Source organism: Candida albicans, chromosome 2 (assembly GCF_000182965.3).
Source record: "Candida albicans SC5314 chromosome 2, complete sequence".
Lineage (NCBI taxonomy): Eukaryota > Fungi > Ascomycota > Pichiomycetes > Serinales > Debaryomycetaceae > Candida > Candida albicans.
Genome location: NC_032090.1, coordinates 1072488 through 1093415, shown reverse-complemented (window position 1 = coordinate 1093415; position 20928 = coordinate 1072488). Strand labels below are relative to the sequence as shown.

Here is a 20928-nt window from a genome sequence, read left to right as displayed (position 1 = left end):
CAAATTTATAAGTTGAGGTTTATAATAGAAGATGATTTGTGTATTCCCATCAAATAAATCACTGGTGAAAGTTATATGAGAAGGGATGGAAAACAACAAACAACAAACAAAAAAAAAATGTATACTCTAACATAACAGACACGCCAACAGACGAATTTTTTTTTTCTTCTTACAACTACAACTTCCTTACTATAGTGTATAGTGTAGTGTATTGTATTATATACAGTAATAGGAACTAGTGAGAGTGTAGTAGTAGACATTATAGATATTGCCGACATTTCTCTGTTCAGCAAATGTCGTTAGGGTTTTTTCTTACAATTATTTGTGAAAGAAAAACTAACAAGTGAGAGACAGTGAGAGGAAGAAAAAAATTTTCAAGATTGTTCAACCCTCTCTCATCTTAATCTCTTTATTCATTTCAAATCAATTGTGAATGACAATATATTATGGTTGTGGGGAAGTCTAATATAATACTGCAGTCGAGACATTTGTCTTCTACTTCAATATGCTTAAGATTCAATAGAAGAGCAACAATGGACAAGACTGTGTTGTTGAACGAAGCTAAACAGTTTTTCGGACCAACTAATGTCAAAGGTGAACATTGTAAAAACAAATTTTTCTATCCACCACAAAATAATAGACCAAATTATATAGTGAATGATGGAAGACCTTTAGTTGGTGATCAATTCCCAACGAAAAGACCAGGAAGAAATTCCAATAATAGAGAAAGAAACCCTACAGTACACCCTTTCCCTAATAATATTTACACGAAAACTGCATACTTGATACCAGAAAATATAAAGGATAAAATTGTTGAAGATGCAACTACTAATGGATTACATCCTCAAGAAATTGCTCATAAATATAGTATAAATCTTTTAAGAGTAGAAGCGATTTTGAAATTAAGAGATATTGAAAGCAAATTCGTTCCAGATGTATGTATAAACATATAAAAATTGATTTATTAGGATCACATATTTAATGCTGTGATTTTTGAATTTTGTTTATTTTTTTTTGGATTGTGTTTCAAGAATGATGAAATTGCCATTTTTTTATATTCGATTAGTCTTTAAGACAAACTTACATGGTTATAATTTAAGCCCTGAATTTGAAACACCAACAAATGAAAAATCTAGCATTTTTAATATGTTTTTTCTGTTTTTTTGGTTTTTAATAAGAACTCATTTTACTAACAATGTTTTTTTTTGGAATTTTAGGAAAAAATTGCTGAAGATTTAAACCGATATGCTACCATTATGAAGCGTATGTTCCCATTATTTAAAGGTGGATATAGTGCAGATAATTTGACGGAAATTCCAACTCCTCATAAAACATTACAAGATCGTTTCTTGACCATTGAAGAATCGGAACCTTTTGGGCCAGTTGATGCTGCTAGAATATTGAAATTAGAACCAGCTGAAGATACATTGAAGAAATTGACTGAATTTGATGTTGAACATGCCAAGGCTCAACAAGAAGAATTGGATAGAAAGAAGGTTGATGTTATTTATGGTAAGAGAAGAGAAGGTGAAAAATCATTATTTAAATTCACCATGAAAGAAGTTGGTAATTTTGGTTATCGTTATGGTGCCTCTAGAAGAGATAGAAAGAAAGATAGAGCAATTGGTTTTGACGCTTCTGGTAAGATGGTCTATCTCCACCCTGAACAATAATTTTAGAAAAAAAAGTTGTTTTTATTGATGTATATATTCGTTCTTGTAAATATATTTAGCATGATCCCGTACCAGGTAATGTAGTGCTGTTTCTTAATTTGTTGCTTGTCATTTGAATTGGTTTAGTTCTAGTTCTGGATCGTTTGGAACACGACTTTTTTTTTCACCACCTACCGCGTCCCGTCCACTCAAGTTTTTTTTTTTTTCACTGTTGTTTTTTTTTTTGGTTGTCGATCTTACCAACGCATAAAAAACTAAAAAAATTTTGCTACTAATAATAGTTCCTTCTTTTCATACCAGTGTCTCCACCATTTGATTAGACTATATTAAACTAGTTTTAACAAGGGATTCATAATCAATCAACAAAATTTCATAATGTGGTCATTAATTTTATGTGTTTTAGGATTGACTCAATTCATTTCTGCATCAGCATTTACTTTTATATTGGGAGCAAATCAAAAATCATGTTATTATATTTTCACTGAAAAACCAAAAGTTCCAATTCGTTATTATTTTGCCGTTCAAAGTGGTGGATCATTTGATGTTGATTATGAAATTGTTGATCCTAATGGTAATAAAGTTGTTTCTGATTCTAAACAAAGACAAGGTGATTTTGTTTTCAATGCTGATTTTGTTGGTGAATATGAATTTTGTTTCTCAAATACCATGTCAACATTTGCTGAAAAAGTGATTGATTTTGAAATTAAATTTGAAAATGAAGATAATGCTGAAAAATTTAGAGCAAATCTACCAAATCAACCCGATGTTAAACCATTAACTCATGTTGAAAATATGCAAACCACCATTGATAGAATTGATGCTCAATTGGATGGATTATATAAAGCTATGCAATATTATAAAACAAGAAATAATAGAAATCAAGCTACAGTTGTGTCAACTGAATCAAGAATTTATTATTTCTCCATTTTTGAAGTCTTATTGATGGTAGGAATGGGATTCTTACAAATTACTATTGTTCAATTATTCTTTAGAGGATCAAGAAAACAATTGGTGTAAAAACCCCTTTTTTGTTGGTGTATATGTAGTTTAATGAAGGAAATAAATATATGATATTCCATTTTAACCAAAAAGAGAAAGCAGATTCAAGTAAATGTAAAACAATACATGTAAGAAAGAGTATTGAAAATTGGGCAATTATACTTTTATACATACTATTTGTCTGGTATCGCAAGTCTGAACTTCATTATGACCATATAATTCATACCAATTTTTGGGGTGTTGAAAAAAATAAACCGCCATTTTTGTTCCAAACAAAAAACTCAATACCTCAATTACTTCAATTCTCTATACCAACCCAACCTACTGCCATAACACAAACAATGTCATATCATCTAAATATACTATCTGTATTATCACGATCTCCTTCACCACTGCCACAACCACAACCGCAACCACTGCAACAGCAGCTACTGCTGTCATCTTCTCATCCAGATCCAGCACCTGAAGATGATAAACTTGCCAGAGAATCCGATGTCACTGTATCAAATATTACTCTGCTGCTGGAAGCAGAATATCGAGGATTTTCCATTCATATAATAAGTACCATTGGATTAATTATATGGATAATTTGGACATTATTACCCGATTCTTTATTACATAAATTATCAATAGATTATTATCCTAATAAATATTGGAGTATTGCTATTCCTAGTTATTCATTAATGTTGATGTTATTTGCGTATTGGGTATTTGCATTATATAATACGGAAGTTTTAACATTACCTTTAAACGATATTCATTGTATAATTGATGAAAATTCCGTGTTCCCCGGTGAGAAAAAGGTTAGTCAAGTGGAAAAACAAGAAGAAGAAGAAGGAGAAGAAGAGGATATGGGTGGTGGTGATGATTCAATAATGGAGAATTCGATTGAATTTATTCATAAGGCACCAAGTGGTGTTTGGGATTTGCCTATTACATTAGTGAATGATGTTCTATATGAATGAAGCATCACGGTTAATGATAGAGTAGTAAACAAAGCCGGAATTAGGAAAACTGATGATAATGAATAAAATGCACAAATATTAATGAAAAGCAAAAAACTATATATGTATATATATACCTATATCTTTTATATATCTATATATGAAAGTTGTGTGGAAATAGAATGAAGCCACAACAAATTAAAATTGATTGGACTGTAAGTATCAACTGTTGCAAAAAAAATAAAAAATTTGGTAACATATGTTGAGGTTGAATGTGAATGAGGATTGTAGGGTGATGTATGGTGTGTATGGTGAGTGTGTGTGTGTACATGATCTTATATACTATTCAATCGATTTCTAATTTCTGGATCAATAAATTGTAATATTTGATTCCAATTTTCATTTCCTAATAAAGATTTATAATTATTAATTAAATCAATAAATAAATGTTGTAATTCATTTGAAGGAATTTCTTGATAATTTCCAATACAAGCTAAAAATGCTGCTAAATTTTTTTTACCATGTTGAGTTGATAATCCTCCAAATCCATTATCGGGATTTAAATTAATCATATTAATAATACCTTGGAAACCAGTTTCCTTTTCATTATTATCAATTAAATATAAAAATCTCGAACACCATGCTTCAATGAATTGATTTAATTTCCCATTGACTAATTCAGCAGCATTAATCCCCATTCTTCCTAAACAAATAGCGGCATTTTCTGCTACCGTAGATTGAATATCATTACTATTAAGAACAGGAATTAATAAATCCACTAAATTATCAATATATGGTTTAGTTTCTTCTATTGGTAATCTAATGATCATTTCACCTAATGCCCATATAGCATTATTATAAACAGGATAAGTTTCGTAAGTACGATTATTGATTTCATTACCAATCGATATGAAAATTTGTCGTAAATAAGGTTTTAACAATTCAATGGTGAAAATGGCCAAATCTCCTAATAATGCATAAGCTGATTGTCTAACATCACCATTATAATCTTCAAAACAAATCAACATTAATTCAATCAAATTAGATTTATGATTTTGATTGATTAAATCAACCGAATGATATTCAAACCCTTGTACTAATCCATCAATCAAATCTAATGATGTCACCATAAAATCTTTTTCCGGTGGGTCAATAGCAGGATCAGTATGACATTCTTGATCTAACAATATACAGTTGGATAAAATTTTCGTGGCCCGTTCATATACAGGGACAGCATAAGGGGCAAAAATTTCTCTTAATGAGGCAGCAATTGATGCCATACATTCTAATAATGGCCAAAGATCAGTATCATCATCATCTAGTTGTTCCCATTTACTTAATAAAGGTGGTAATAATGTTTGTGGATATTCTGGTTTCAATGATAAATTCTCATACCCCATTTTTTCAACAAATGTTTGCACACAATCATATAAAATCACCAAATTTTTCCGTTGATATACTTGGAAACATTTAGCAAAATGATGTAATAAGGGTTCTAAATAAAATTCAATTAAACTAGCATCACTTTCTTCAATAAATGATGATAATGCTGAACATGCAGCTTCTTGGACGATTTTTTTCGAATCCAAGGCACAAGCAACAATAGATTGGAATGTTGGTTGGAAATAATTGGCATATTGACCACCTTCATGAGCTTCTTCACTAACCCAAGTAGAATATCTTGATAACGTCCAACATGTTATTTGTCGTACTCTGGGTTCATTATCTTGTAAACGATCTACTAAAAATGGCACCAAACTAGGTAATTCATTACCTGATAATTTCATAAAACTATTGCTCATGGCTCCAAAGGCTAATATGGCTGCTTCACGTATTGGCCAATTTGGTGAAACGATTTTTTCTTGTAAAATGGGCAAAGTCACCAATAATACTTCTTGAGCTAAAGATTCACTCAATACATCTAATGTGGCAGCAGCACATTTTCTTAAACTCCATTGTTCCAATTCACCATCATCGTCGTCATCATCATCATCGTCGTCGTCATCATCGTCGTTTCCGTTGTCATCGCCAGAACCAGAATTGCGTGAATTGCCATTTCTAGTTTCTTTGGATTTGGCATTGGTTGGTTTAATATCTTCATCTTTATCAACAACATTAGCATCATCTTTAGAATCAGCAATTTCAATAAGGAAAATTTCTTCTTCTGAATATACCATTTTATCTAATAATATTGGTAAAATTATTTTCAATTTCTCGGGTGTGAAAACATTCAATTCTTTATTAGTTGCTAATGCCAACATGAATTCACAAGCTTCTAATGAAACTTCAGTACTAGTATCTTGTTGCATTAAATGTAAACAATAATTGATTACTCCATCTAAATGAGGTAATAATTTATCTGGTCTAGTTTCAACAATTAATAAGAATGACGTACAAATATTTTTCCGAACTTCATTATTTTGTTGACCATCATGACCAGCTAAATTGAAAATTTTATTAAGATAATCATCTAAAACAATTAAAAAACTTTGTGTGTTCAAAGGGATAAATTGATTTATACAATGAATGGCTCCAGCTTTAATTTTACCACTTGGATGTTGTTCAATCAATTTCAAAAATTCTCCAATTAAATAATTCAAAGGACGATTATTTTGGAATTCACGATCTAATTCTAAATAAGAATCTTCACATATTTTACTTAGAGCGCTCATGGCTGCCTCTTGTGGGATATAACTATTGTTATTATTATCACCAATAGGAGGTTGTTGAATCAAATTTAACAAATCAGTTAAAGCAGAAGACCAATTATCTAATCCATAAATTGAAAACATTGAAGTAATGACATTCCCAGTAATATTTCTTACTAATGAATCAGGTGACATTAATCCTTTCATAATATTGTTTATTAAATAAGTTCGATCAATAGATTTATTCTTTAATATATTATTTTTCAAATTAATCCCTGCTGCTGCACGAACATCTGATCTTGTAGTTGTAGTAGTACCAGTAGTTGCTGTAGTTGATCCATTACTAGTGCCATTACTACTACCATTACCGTCATCGATTAATAAAGTAAATAAATAATTTTCAATTTCGGGTTGTTGTTTTGCTTGAATTAACGCTTCATTGGCTAATCTTCTTTCTTCATTATTACTCGATAAAGTCCCTTTGAAAATATGTTTCAATTGTTCTAATGCTTGCGGATCAGGTGTCCAAGACATGTTTATCTCAAAAACTCAATAAATAAATAAAAAAGTATTCACACCCCCAGATTGAAATATGAAAGGCTTATATGTATATGTAGTTATAGTATTTGTTTAATGTTGGTTGTAAGAAAATGAAAAAGGTATATTAATGACTTGGAATGAAACAACAAAACTCGAAATGGAATGGAATGAAATGAATTGAAAAAAAAAATTTTTAGATGAGATTAATCAAAAAAAAAAAAAAATCTTATTTACACAATTTTACACTACCAAATACTTTCCGCTATCATTATTAACAGATTCGTATTATCCTTTATTATAAAATTTATGAATTATTATTAATACAAATATATATATATATGTGAATAAATGAATAAATAAACAAAAGAGTAAAAGAAGTAAAACATTTCGACTTAAAATAAAAAGAATGATCTGTATAAATTCTAAAATGATAAAAAAAAAAACATTCCTATTAAAGTATATCATCCAATTCTGCCAACTTTTCAGCAAGTTCATCAAATTTACCCAAGATTGGCATAAACATTTCATGTACTGGTTTCAGTTTTCTTCTTTCTTCAATTGGTGTTAATGAATTCATGCTAGTTAATGGGGTTATATTATCATCATTATTCTCTTCTGTACTACTAGTTTCATCATCAATACTGGTGGTGCTTCTTGGTAAACGATTATAATTTAATGGTGATACCGCATATTGTTGATGTGATTGTGGTGGTGGAGAACGATGAGAATTTGGCGAAGTAAGTTGACTGACTGGAGGTGGTGTACGATGTTGTACAGAACTCAGGGTTGTACTCAACAGTCTCTGGAGTTTTGGAGAAATGGCTGATGAAATTGAATGAAAGTTTGTTGGTGTTTGTTGTTGATGTTTGCTATAATCGTGCTGATCAATCAGTTGTGGAGTATGATCATCATTTTGGTAATCGTAGTCCTGACTTTCAACATTACCATCATTACTTGGACTATGATGTTCCACATTATCATCATCGTCGTCATCATAATCATCGTCACTAGTAAACTGTTCACTTGATTCCTCAAAAGAAAACCCATGGACTTCGTGGTCACTGTCTCTACTACTTCCTTGTTCAACATCGGTACTTTCTTTCTCAGTCTCATCGTCCTCCTTATGCTTGTCCTCATCGAGTTCTTCTTCTACTTCTCCGGCATCTTCTTCCTGTTCTTCTTCGTCTTCGTCTTCGTCTTCATTGTATCCATCTAGTTGTAGTTGTTCTTGTATGTCACTTGTCATTTGAGTTAATCTGTCTAAAATCACTGATCGACGCAAACTTGACATACTAGATAAACTATTATTTCTTCCCATTTCGTCACTGTCATCATCTTGAACTTCTACTCTTAATGGAGATTTAGCTTTAACAGGGGTGTCTGGAGAATATGAACCAATTGAAGCATCATCAAATAAACCACTACTTCTCTGTTTAGGTTGAACAAATACAGCATCAAATGTGTTTGACATTTGAAACGTTGGTGTAGCTGTTTTATTACTACTATCCTTATTGTTGTTGTTATTCTTTGAAATTATCAAGGGAGTTTCTGCTGGATAAACATCACTTAAAACTTCTGGTTCTTTAATTTCTTGTAAATGAGTAGGTGGTTCTAGATTGTTATATAGATCCAAATTCTGTCGTATGTTTTCATGATCACTTTTTATTTCTTCATCGGAATAGTCGTCGATTATATCACCCAAATTTTCAAATGTAACAGATTTTTTGGTAGTAGCAGTTTGACGTTGATTTTTAAAGCTATCAGTTGATTCTTGAAGTGATGATGGTGTTGGTGATTTTTTTTCCAATTCTTCATTTTTAAAACAATTTAAACGAGCTAATCTTTCACCGTGAGTTTCTAGACATTCAGCAGGAACAAATCCAATTTTCCCATCTTCTTCATCAGATTCAATATCAATTTGGAATTCCTGACCATTCAATCTCATTCTTTTCAATCTTTCAAGTTTTGTCAATTTTCGAATGAGCCACCAATAATTGTCTTCATCATTTATTAAATATACTGGTTCATCAACCAGAAGAGTACAATGAGAAGGATCAGGACCAGAAAAATCATAAAGACCATACAATTTATCAGGATCTAGATCTCGTGGTGGTGATCTTGGTGGAGAAAGAGGAATATCGCCTTCACTATCAGATTCGTCACCAGAATCAGAATCCTCATAATCATCTCCACCATAAAATATTCCATACCTTGGTTCTTCTTGATTGTTGTTGTTATGTTCTACTTCTTGAGGCATTTGAAGATGATTGGCTAATAAATCTTCTTCAGACTCAAACATTGATGGATCTTCAACTTCATGAATTCCACTTATTGATTTGTTAATATCATACTCGTTATTCTCCTGTTGTTGTTGTGGTGGTGCTGGTGGTAGTGGTTTATTATTCTGTATATCTTCTGAAGTACATGAATTTCGTTCTAGTCTGGATTTGGATATATTTAACGAATTCTTTCTATTCAATTTATGATTTTTCGTTAGATTATCATCATTGTAATTCTTGGCAAATTTAGATGTCATGTATTTGTTATTTTGTCTCTCTTGGAAAATCTCATCGGGGTTGAAAATACTATTATGGATTCTTTGGTGTTTATCATCTTGATTATTCAACTCTTCGTCGTTCATGATTTGGTTTAATACTTGACTCTGAATATTTTGTCTCCCTAGTCCCAATAAATGACTACTATGTACTACTGATGATGTGTGTGTTTGTTGAGATGAGGTGTTGGAAGTTAATGATAATTTTCTTTCTAAATCGTACAACAAATGATTAGTGTCATCCAATGTGGTGGTTCCTTCTGTTCTAAATCTATCTCGACTTGTCATGGTAGAAGCCATTATAGTTGTTTTCCTGTATGTGTGTGTGTGTGAATAATTCTATTTTTATCCCTTTAACCTGCTGTTCAAATTAGGTAGATGTGGATAGATTGGTATTGGGAAGGGGGGAAGGGTGTACTGTGTTGAAGTGTGTGTTGTTAAAAATAAGTGGTCTGTGTGTGTTTATAATTGATTCTGTAAAAAAAGAAAAAAAAAAGTGAAATAAAATCAAATGAATTTTTTTTTCAAAGGAGTGGATAATGAAGATGATGATGTTAATGGTAGTAGTGGTTGTATAGATGTGAAATAAGGCTATAAGAAAGTTAATGTGAATTAGATGATTCAATTAATTTATTATGTGTTAATTCAATTTGTGATTGTTTAATTTGGTTGCCCTTTGAGAAGAAAGAAAAGAGAAAAGAAAAGAAATGAAATTGTTGCTTGTTATTGTTTTTGAGTGTTGTCTTTCCCTTTCTCTTTCTTTTTGTTGCCTGTCACAGAATTTCTGGGTTGTTTTGATTTTGAGAAATTTTTTTTTTGTCTATTTCTCTCTCACTATCAATCTTTTGTGGTATACTGTGGATATAGATTAACTAAAACTAAGTTGTGATATCAACTAGTTCTCTGTCTCTCTTTTGATTATTATATATCAGTATTCTTTTGATATATGGTTGGAATAAATAAATTTCCTCGATTATCAAATATATTCTTGTAGTTTGTTCAATCGGGAAATGTTTCCTGTTAATGTAGATTGTAAGTCCAACTAGAAGGCTAAGCCAAAAAAAAGGAGAATGTGTGTGACTGTGTGTAAAAAAAAGGGGGGGTAAAAGAAGGAGACGCCAAATAATTAATCCCCAACAAGAAATATATAAAAATCTATAACAACGAATTGATTGTATATCTTTCAAGATAATGATGAATAACTAACCTTCAAATCTTAACTTAATGAAAAAAAAAATTATTTAGCAGATTCAATTAGTTTTATATTTTCGATTGTTAATGTGTTACTAAATATTATATAAGTCTTTCTGTTATTTGGAGATTTCTCTCAAATTAAACAACCAAAAAGATTTCGATTTTTCTATGTGTAAACTAAAAATTAAAACTAAATAAGAGTATACAAAAGGATGAACACATCTATACTCTTACAAATGTCATCTAAGAACATATTTGTTACAGGTTTATTGAGATGAAACTTCATTGTAAAATGTTGCTGTTGTATTGTTTTGTTTTTATGTGCATCGACTATTTGCTTGAAATTTCTAATTTTAAGCACCCTTTTGTAGTTCTAGTTTTCTCTTTTTCTGTCTTTGTACCCACCTGATGACGGTGCTGCATTGGTTACAACTTTTTCCATTCAATCAGTCGAGTTCTTTGTCGTCGTCATTTAACTCGATTGTTAATCGTCTCATTTGCGACAGAAAATTTTGCTTTACAACCAAAATGAAAAGAAAAAGGAGCTCTGAGGTCAGGGGCGTGCAAACGATGATTGAAATAGATAACATACCATTTTGATACCAAAATATTTGTAACCTCAACTGAGACAGTTATATTCGTATTATTCCTTCTTGCATTTCTATTTTTTTCCCAGCAACAGCAGATAATCTAAAGTCAAGATATGTTTCAACACGTTATTCAATTACTGTTACAAGTATATCAAGTTAAGCGTTTAATAATATTACTGTAACTTGACTTGATTTAACTTAAGGAACAAAAATAGTGAGGCGTGTACCATGCGTGCATACGTGGGTGCATATGCATGTAAAATTTCATACACACCAATTTGAAATTTTTTTTCGCGTTTTTCCAATATTTTTCAGTTTGTGGTTGTTGTTGTTACGGTGATGGTAGTGGCTATTAGTTTTTGTAGCTACAGTAACATCATATCTTTCAACTCCACCGTTTCATCGTATATGGCTTAATGTTCAGTTATTATAAAGTATATATCCTCCTCGAGATTGCTTATGACAGTGAATTATTAGATTCATTAGATTCTTGTTTGTTAATTATTATTATTAACTTTGTTGTAGGACAGTAACAAAGTTTATTTTGTTCTTCTTGCCAAGCTGTCAAAGCTGATTGGTAAAAGTTTATCATTAGTGATATATAACGATATCTAGATCTTCCTGGTCTTTCCTTTTTTTAAAGTTTAGCCCAAAATTAGTTTAGTTCATAATTATTCAAGAAAAAAAAATAAAGTCTAAATTGGTGTTGAATAAGGGTTGACATAATTATTATTCACTTACAGATTAATAGAAGCAAAGTGAAAAACCCTTTTTATGTTTCAATTGATTTTACACAAAATAATAGGTTTATAAACCAGGATTGGTGGTGGATCTTTAGTTGATGTGAGAGTATACCAGGAAGGAGTTAGCAAAAGAAAAACACTATTAGCTCCACCATCCTAGTTCTGGTCCCAATTAATTTGAAACAAATCTGAAATCTAAAACAAAAATTTTACCAGGCGACAGGTGCAATAGTATTTTTTTTTTCAGATCGTTTAAACAATTGGACAATCTAGTTTCAAAATTTGTTAAATTTTTATTAGTTTTTAGTTCTAAGGGGGGCGCGGGAATATTATTCGACTATTCTCTAATTTATAAATCACAAGAGACGACAACTATGATGATGACAACAATAGCAACGCCTATTTGGTCACCCCCTGTCGTTGTTGATTGATGTAATTGACATAAACAATTCTTTTCATTGTTTTGGCATATGGTGAGCAAATGTTATTTCTTAACTGGGTTAACTAATTGAAACAGCGTAGTCAATTGGCAATACGCGTTAATTAGTTGTTACACGTTACTATTACGAAACTACTTTGGATCCAATTCCCATTAATTATTGAGACTCTAAAAATCAAAAAATAATACCTATTGTTATAAAACAAGATCAGCTATTCTTTATTTGTTTGTTGATTTTTGATCTCTTGTCTAGAATTGCTCATTAATATTTGATTCAGGGTTTTGATTTGCTAAATAAGGGGTCTATTAGGAGGATATTATATATAATGTGATGTGGCGAAAAAAAAAAACAAGATCTACTACTCTGTTGAATTTATTTGTGATGGCGATTGAAGAGAAAACACGTCTTTTTAACGCGTTTTTTTATTTTTTGGAGAAGCAAATTTCAAGCAAAGACTCTTATTGTGTTGCTTTTGATCCATTCAAATTTTGTATTACTTTTCATTAGAACTATAACTGTTCATTATCAATGACGTATACATGTCTGGTTCCTGTTATGTATTGTAATTTTAGTTAATTATAAGGCGTATATTGGTAGTATTCATCTGTACTCACAATGGAATTGGTCTTTCAACAGCAACAAGTGTTATTGTCCCTGAATGTAGAAAATGAAAGGTAGTGTTTACATATAGTTGGAAATCAAGCCTCTGAAATGAATCACAATATAATAACAATTTGTAGTTGAAGAGAAAAACAATTCAAGTTGACGGGTAGTTTTTTTTTTTTCACTGCATTTTTCAACGAAAACTAAATAAAATTTCGCTGATATTGATAAAGTATAGCTGAGTTTACAATTGATGACTTCTACATGGTAGTTGTGTATGTTATCAGATGAAACGACAACCAGTAGTTGTATTGGTAACTAATGGTAGTGCCATTCTTCCACAGTTGGTCGTTTTCCTACCTGGAAAGACCTATATATTGAGAATTGGTTCTCGTCTCGTTCTTTTCCTTTGTTAAGCAAATCACACCGTACTTTCCAAAACACCACGAATATCAATACTATGAAGAATCATTCTTATTGTGGACGTTCAGAAGTGTATTTTGAAACCTGGCATGAAATGAATTGGTCTACAACTAACTATTGGCCTAATGTAGTCGTTCCAACACAAGAAGCGCTTTGTAGCAATATTGTCACCCCATTTTGACAAACTTGTTCTTACAATTTTTTTGCTTGTGACAAGAAAGAAAGAAAGTGAACAACTTCAACGTTAAAAAAGTGGGGATACCCAAAGGAAAGGAAAGAAGAAAAACAGTCCAATTAACCCGAAAAATATGTATGAGACGGATAAATTAGGAGAAATTGTCTTCACGTGCAAGTTCCGGTTCACCGAACGCCACAAACCGAAGAAAGAAAAAAAGAAAACCAAATACCCGCACATCGGTTTTAAGTTTTTATGAGTATATTAATCGATGAGTAAATAACAATTAGTGGGTTAGATATATCTAGCTGGTATTAATTCAAATCGGTAGTATTGATTTTTGAGGGATATTTAATCAGAATTGAATGTTATTATTGTAGTACGAAGTAACTGTTCTTTTGTAAAACCAATAATTAAGTATTGAAATCCAGAGTCAACAATTGTGACATTATTAATCAATAGAAGAGTAATAAATGTTGAAGCCGAATGACTCAAACAATGCGAGAAAAAAAATCCAAGAAAATGAGGGGATCAATCGATCGTACCACGACAGTGAAATTTTTTTTTTTCAACCGTGTCCTTCTCCGCCCCCCTCTATTAACTTAGGCCGAAATTTCCATATTAAATTAAATTAAATTAAGCGGATCAACGATTACTATTGAAATAATGATGGACGGTTTTCTTCTTCTTCTTCAATTCTCATGAATTGTTTGTATATAAACTTTGATTTATAATTGTATTTTTCTTTTTCTTTAAATTTATTATTTTTTTTTTCTTCTCAATTTTTATTTCATCTTCTTCTTTCTTTGTCTATTCCATCAACTTAACATATTCTTCAACAAATTTGTTATAATTTGATTCCATAATTTTATCATCATGTACAAGACTCAATTGATTAAATCTTCAACTCAAGCTAGATTTTTGGCTGTTAGACAATTATCTTCCACTAGTCAATTATTGAAATGGAATGATATTCCATTGGCTCCACCAGACAAGATTTTGGGTATTTCTGAAGCTTATAACAATGATTCTAACCCTCAAAAAGTCAATTTGGGGGTTGGTGCTTATAGAGATAATTCTGGTAAACCAATTATTTTCCCATCAGTTAAAAAAGCTGAAGAAATTTTATTGGGTAAAGAAACTGAAAAGGAATATACTGCCATTGTTGGTTCCAAAAATTTCCAATCAATTGTGAAAAATTTCATTTTCAACAATTCTAATAAAGATGCCAATGGTAAACAATTAATTGATGATGGTAGAATTGTTACTGCTCAAACCATCTCTGGTACTGGATCACTTAGAGTTATCGCTGATTTCTTGAATCGTTTCTATTCTAACAAGAAAATTTTGGTTCCAAAACCAACTTGGGCTAATCATGTTGCTGTTTTCAAAGATGCTGGTTTAGAACCAGAATTTTATAGTTATTATGAAACTAGCAAAAATGATTTGGATTATGCCAATTTGAAAAAATCTTTAACTGCTGCTCCAGAAGGTTCAATTGTTTTATTACATGCTTGTTGTCATAACCCAACCGGTATGGATTTGACTTCAGAACAATGGGATGAAGTTTTACAAATTGTTCAAGATAAAAAATTCTTCCCATTAGTCGATATGGCTTATCAAGGTTTTGCTAGTGGTAAACCATTTGAAGATATCGGTTTAATCAGAAAATTGACTAAATTAGCTAATGAAAACAAAATTCCTTCATTTGCCTTGTGCCAATCATTTGCTAAGAATATGGGTCTTTATGGGGAAAGAACTGGTTCTATCTCTATAATCAATTCATCAGGTGAAGCTTCTAAAGCTGTTGAATCACAATTGAAAAAATTAATTAGACCAATTTATTCATCTCCACCAATTCATGGTTCTAAGATTGTTGAAGTTATTTTCGATGAAAGTTCTGGTTTATTACCTCAATGGTTAGATGAATTAGATAAAGTTGTTGGTAGATTGAACACTGTTCGTTCCAAATTATACGAAAAATTAGATAAATCCAATTACAACTGGGACCATTTGTTAAAACAAAGAGGTATGTTTGTTTACACTGGTTTATCACCAGAACAAGTTATTAGATTAAGAAACGAATATTCAGTTTATGCCACTGAAGATGGTAGATTCAGTATTTCTGGTATTAATGATAATAACGTTGATTATTTGGCTAATGCTATTAATGAAGTCATCAAAAACTAATTGAACGAAGTTTTGAAAATGTACATATATATATGAAGTAAAATGAAATAAAATAAATTTATATTTAATGAATTCAATCAATTAATTGTGATGACAAAATCTGTATCAGAGAATCAAAACTACATACGAAGTACATGAATATATATATGTGAGTGTTTACTAAAATTGGATTGCCCAAAAAGTATTTGCGTATAAATATAAAACATTGTCTATTAATTTAGAGCTGCTACCAGTTTACATAATCATGCCAAAAATTCAGCAGACATGAAAACGGGTCCTATAGTGTAGTTGGTTATCACCCAAGGTTTTGATTCATACGAAACCTCCTTGTAACTCCGGTTCGAATCCGGATAGGACCTTTTCTTTTTTGCATATTTTTTTAGACCCCAATATTAAGGGGATAACAAGAACATCATCAACCACTTTTCTTATTGGCATCATAGGTCAAACGTTAATACTATGTTGCTCTTTCTTTTTACATGAATACAAAACAGTTTGAATAGATACTGTTGGTGAACTTTATCAACCATAGTTAAATTCTTGCTAAAAAAATGCCCATCCCTCATCTCGCGAAAATTGAAAAATAATGAGACAAAAAAATTTCAAAATTCTCTGACACCCACTCTTTATCTTATTAAACTCAATACACTCCCATATCACAAATGATTAGGACGATCAAACCAAAGAATGCTCGTTCTAAAAGAGCATTAGCTAAAAAGGAAGCTAAATTAGTTGAAAACACCAAATCAGCATTATTTGTTCCAGGTTCAACGGGGAATAAATTTTTACATGATGCCATGTGTGATTTAATGGCATTTAAAAAACCATTTGCCAAAAAATTTTCCAAAAAAAATGAAATTAGACCATTTGAAGATTCCAGTCAATTAGAATTTTTTGCAGAAAAGAATGATTCATCATTAATGGTATTTTCATCAAATAATAAAAAAAGACCAAAGACTTTAACGTTTGTAAGATTTTTCAATTTTAAAGTTTATGATATGATTGGATTATCAATACAAGAAAATCATAAATTATTACAAGATTTTAAAAAATTAACATTTACAATTGGATTAAAACCAATGTTTGTTTTTAATGGTCCAATTTTTGATAGTCATCCAGTTTATCAACATATTAAATCTTTATTTCTTGATTTTTTCCGTGGTGAAGAAACTGATTTACAAGATGTTGCTGGGTTACAATATGTGATTGCCTTATCTGCTGGAGAAGTCGAAGATTTAAATAATGATAAAGTATTACCATTAGTTCATTTCAGAGTGTATAAATTGAAATCTTATAAATCAGGTCAAAAATTACCAAGAATTGAATTGGATGAAATTGGTCCTCGTTTTGATTTTAAAATTGGTAGAAGAATTACTCCTACTCCAGATGTTGAAAAAGAAGCTACTAAAAAACCAAAACAATTGGAAGCTAAAGTCAAAAAGAATGTCACTACCGATTTCATGGGTGATAAAGTTGCTCAAATACATGTGGGTAAACAAGATTTGAGTAAATTACAAACAAGAAAGATGAAAGGATTGAAAGAAAAATACGATCAAGAAAGTGAAGAAGAAGATGTGTATGTTTCTGATGAAGAGTACTTTGGTGAAGATATAGAAGAACCAGAGACTAAAAGACAAAAAGTATAGGGTCATCATATAAGTATACTAATGAGTAGATAGTAGTAATGCAAAAGGATTTCTCATTTACACCAAGACAGTAAAGTTCGTAAAATATTGTTGGTTATTCCTACTCTCACCACCACCTCTATATAGTTAAGAGTATACGTTGAATATGAAGTAAAGTAACCTAGAATAACCATATTGTTGTCTTTTAGGACTATAAACAACATTCACATCTAGCAGTATTGAGATTATCTTTATGGGTTGTAACAAGACCATCTCTGTTGTCAAATACTGTGTATAATTCTCACCAAAATTGTTTGAACGATGAACAAGAAAAAAAAACCAAAAAAGGTTCAAAAAAAAAAACACACATACTTCCCATCATTACCAGGTATAGACAAACAATTCTTTCATTTATAGTTTGACCAATTCCCAGAAATGTCAATATTCAAGCCACGTACTATTGTTAAACAATCAAGTACTTTACCTACAGCGACTATTCATGAACTTACAAAGAACCAACATTATTGTGTATCAAAATTACCAGCATTACCTTCAGTGTTCAAATCTCAAGCTGATTCATTCACTAATGCTTACTCAGATTCAGAATCAAACTATTCATTAGTGATTAATGAAGATTCAATATTTGTTTGGTGTTACAAATCTACTGACGCAACTCCATTATCTATTGAATTCCCAATTGATAAATCTATATTTCAATTACCAATGGCGATTTTGACAAGACCATCAAGCGGTACTGGCCAAGACCCAGGATTAGTTATATTAGATTCTGTATCAGGATTAATAAAGTTTTATGAAAGTGTACAACATGCCCCTACATTGGGATTGATTAATGATAAATCATTGGAAATAGATATTCCCTTGAAAAAAGATGAATACATAACTTTAGCAGAAAACGTTGAACCAGCAGGAATAGTGATTGCCACTTCTTTACAAAGATGTATTTTAATTTCTCTTAGGGATTTCAAAAGTAAACCACAATTAGGGTACATGGAATTATTAAATAATGAAGGTTTTTTACAAAGGTTTTTCAAACCAGAAACTAATGAAATCGTGGCAATTAGATCAGGGAAAATTACCAACCACGGAACAATTCAAGAAATACTTGTATTGGATTCTTCTGGTAATTTTTATTTATATAACTATAATTTGTTTTCAGCAACTGCTTCTCCTTATGTCGATAAGAAAAAATCATTCAGACAATGTATCCGGGTTGAATTTGATGCATACCCAGGATCTAATCAGTTTGCTACATTTTTAGATATTTGGCCCGTTGATGATATTTATTTGGCTCTCTGTCAAATAGAGCAAAGCTTATATTTGGTGACTTTAAGAATCGATAAATCAGGGGCATTACCGTTCGGGTCCCACAAGTTGAAAACAGCCAACTTCCCATCTTCCAAACCAAAACTTTATTTGCCTAAACCGGGCAAGACAGCATTTGTCATCATTGACAATTCTGTAATACTCACCGATTTGAATACTTCATATATCGAATCCAAAAATACTTTGACGTATTATAAACCAAGATGGGAGGATGTTGTCAGATTCAAATCTTCGGTTGAATTTGTTGGTAGTGGATTTGAAAATCAATCCCCCAATTCCAACCCAGCAGTGATTTTGATAAGTAAAAATTTTGGTGTTGTTAGAATTGAGAAATTCCCTGAATCTCAAACTGATACAGCCATTGAACCATTGGCTATTGTCAGGTCTCATATCGAACAAGCAATCTTTTATTCTGATGTTCATGAAATAGATTTTGATTTATCCCAAAGATTTGGAAAAGATGTTATCCAAAGGGCCATTGAAACTATTATTGAAGAGATATTAACCTCGACTTCATCATATTTCCCTAAAACTTTACCGTCAATATCAGATTTGACAAATTTGAAAGTTAAACTATACAGAAAACTTATTGAATATGTAAAGAGAAATTTCGACATCTCAATAATTCCGCAAATTGTGGAGAATCTAGAAAAAACTGATGTTGCTCATCAAATGTGGACTATAGTTGACGCTAACCAAGAGATGAAAACCGTGTTAGAGACTCAATTGGGTGACATAAGAGAATTTTTCACTCATAACGTTGCTGACATAAATCCAGTGCTTACAAAATTTATTGAGAATTTGGTGGAGAAAGATTTACCAACAGTTCCATTGGTAGTAAAAACATTATACAATGGAGTATATTTAAATGAAGTTGAGTACGTGACCCAAATTTCAAAATCATGGGTATTCACAACAAATTTAATTATCAGAGCAGAAGAAATTTTCACTCGTAATTTTGTTGAATCTGAAGGTGACCCTATAGTAGCTTATCATTTGGTGCAAGTCTTGTATTATTTTGTGAATAGTGCAATTGCTTATATGAGATTAACACCAGAAAATAAGGCCCATCTTCAAGATTATCAGATTTGGTATAATAATCGTAAGCAGTATTGGATTGGAGTGTTATTAAAAGCTGGCCTTGAAAAAGAAGCCACAGAAATTGCCGAAAAATACCATGATTTTGCTTCTTTAGCAAGAATTTTAGATATACACCAAGAAGAAACCAATTCAACTGATCAATCAAACTATAGTAAATATTTTGAAGAGTATGGTTACAGTTTCGCCAGTTGTGTTTATGATTATTATTTAGAGAAGAACAAGATTCAGGAATTACTATTATCTTTCACAAATTATAAACACTTTCTTTTGCAATATTTTAAAGAAAACCCCAAGAAAACAGCTAATGTATCATGGATCAGATATTTATTGGATACTGAGTTTGCAGAAGCATCGAATTCTTTAATTGTGGCAGCTGAAGAGAACGACAGTTTAGACAATCAACACATCAAATACTCACTTGCCAAACTATCTTCTGTTGCATCTGGGAACGGCGACAATTTGAAAGATATCAACCATGAATTGTTAATCATTAAATATCAAAAAATTATCAAACATCTGACTGCAGACAATGGTAGAATAGAGGCCATTAAAAAACCAACATTTACAAAGAATTTTGTCAACCAAGAAATAGACAAACAATTTATTGAACCAATTGTTGATATTTATTTCGATAGATTTGTCGGTGGATTTGAATTAAATAACAGTGAAATTATCAATTTATTGACTACAGTAAAACCATCAATTTCAAACAAATCTGGATTCTCGTATGCCTTTAAAATTGCTGAATCAATCTACAATAAAAGTATAGCTAATTACTATTCTAGTATGGTATTAGTGCGTTTATTAGTTTTGGGTGATGAAAAATTATATCAAGTGAATGACAATGATAAAACCACTAAAAGAAAAGCTAAAGAGTCAGCTTTATATAAAACTTTGAAACAGAATCCAGGTGCTATTTCTAAACTTGATCAATTATTAAATAATCCGGAAATAAATAATGCTGAGTATGAGGATAGCATTACTATCAAGGAATTCAACGAGTCATTGTTAAGTCAATTAACAAAACAGCTTGGAAATGCTAAATTCAAGTCCTGGGTTGAAGCAGTGAAAGAACAAGCCAGAATTTAGAGTTATTATATGTACACATTTTTTTTAATATAAACATGTAGCAATATACTTTA

General features: G+C 31.1%; 8 protein-coding genes and 2 non-coding genes across 10 annotated transcripts; 8 read left to right on the top strand and 2 right to left on the bottom strand. All coding sequences in view use genetic code 12, as the record gives it.

Moving 5' to 3' along the window:
* Positions 1-446: 446 nt before the first annotated feature.
* CAALFM_C205300CA (mitochondrial 37S ribosomal protein mS45) lies at positions 447-1673 on the top strand (the record flags this gene model as incomplete). The annotated part of the gene is made up of 2 exons (XM_019475230.1): positions 447-935; positions 1218-1673. 2 exons carry the CDS (start codon positions 447-449, stop codon positions 1671-1673), a joined length of 945 nt encoding a protein of 314 aa, XP_019330775.1.
* On the top strand, positions 1029-1108 carry CAALFM_C205310CA. The gene has a single exon (XR_002086382.1). It is a non-coding gene; the product is annotated as an uncharacterized ncRNA (small nucleolar RNA).
* Positions 1674-2048: 375 nt separating the features above from the next.
* Positions 2049-2690, top strand: CAALFM_C205290CA (uncharacterized protein; the record flags this gene model as incomplete). Its single annotated transcript, XM_709824.2, has 1 exon — positions 2049-2690. One exon carries the CDS (start codon positions 2049-2051, stop codon positions 2688-2690), a length of 642 nt encoding a protein of 213 aa, XP_714917.1.
* Positions 2691-2740: 50 nt separating this feature from the next.
* GPI19 (phosphatidylinositol N-acetylglucosaminyltransferase) lies at positions 2741-3637 on the top strand (the record flags this gene model as incomplete). Its single annotated transcript, XM_709823.1, has 1 exon — positions 2741-3637. The coding sequence occupies one exon, from the start codon at positions 2741-2743 to the stop codon at positions 3635-3637; it is 897 nt and encodes a 298-aa protein (XP_714916.1).
* Positions 3638-3951: 314 nt separating this feature from the next.
* CAALFM_C205270WA (uncharacterized protein) lies at positions 3952-6798 on the bottom strand (the record flags this gene model as incomplete). The annotated part of the gene is made up of 1 exon (XM_709822.2): positions 3952-6798. The coding sequence occupies one exon, from the start codon at positions 6796-6798 to the stop codon at positions 3952-3954; it is 2847 nt and encodes a 948-aa protein (XP_714915.2).
* A 457-nt stretch (positions 6799-7255) lies between these two features.
* Positions 7256-9658, bottom strand: BUD14 (protein phosphatase regulator; the record flags this gene model as incomplete). The annotated part of the gene is made up of 1 exon (XM_709821.2): positions 7256-9658. One exon carries the CDS (start codon positions 9656-9658, stop codon positions 7256-7258), a length of 2403 nt encoding a protein of 800 aa, XP_714914.2.
* Positions 9659-14402: 4744 nt separating this feature from the next.
* On the top strand, positions 14403-15716 carry AAT1 (aspartate transaminase; the record flags this gene model as incomplete). Its single annotated transcript, XM_709820.1, has 1 exon — positions 14403-15716. The coding sequence occupies one exon, from the start codon at positions 14403-14405 to the stop codon at positions 15714-15716; it is 1314 nt and encodes a 437-aa protein (XP_714913.1).
* Positions 15717-15989: 273 nt separating this feature from the next.
* tQ(UUG)3 lies at positions 15990-16075 on the top strand. The gene is given in 2 exon segments: positions 15990-16027; positions 16041-16075. It is a non-coding gene; the product is annotated as a tRNA-Gln (tRNA).
* A 303-nt stretch (positions 16076-16378) lies between these two features.
* On the top strand, positions 16379-17362 carry RPF2 (rRNA-binding ribosome biosynthesis protein; the record flags this gene model as incomplete). Its single annotated transcript, XM_709819.1, has 1 exon — positions 16379-17362. One exon carries the CDS (start codon positions 16379-16381, stop codon positions 17360-17362), a length of 984 nt encoding a protein of 327 aa, XP_714912.1.
* Positions 17363-17776: 414 nt separating this feature from the next.
* CAALFM_C205220CA (uncharacterized protein) lies at positions 17777-20875 on the top strand (the record flags this gene model as incomplete). Its single annotated transcript, XM_709818.2, has 1 exon — positions 17777-20875. The coding sequence occupies one exon, from the start codon at positions 17777-17779 to the stop codon at positions 20873-20875; it is 3099 nt and encodes a 1032-aa protein (XP_714911.2).
* Positions 20876-20928: the final 53 nt, after the last annotated feature.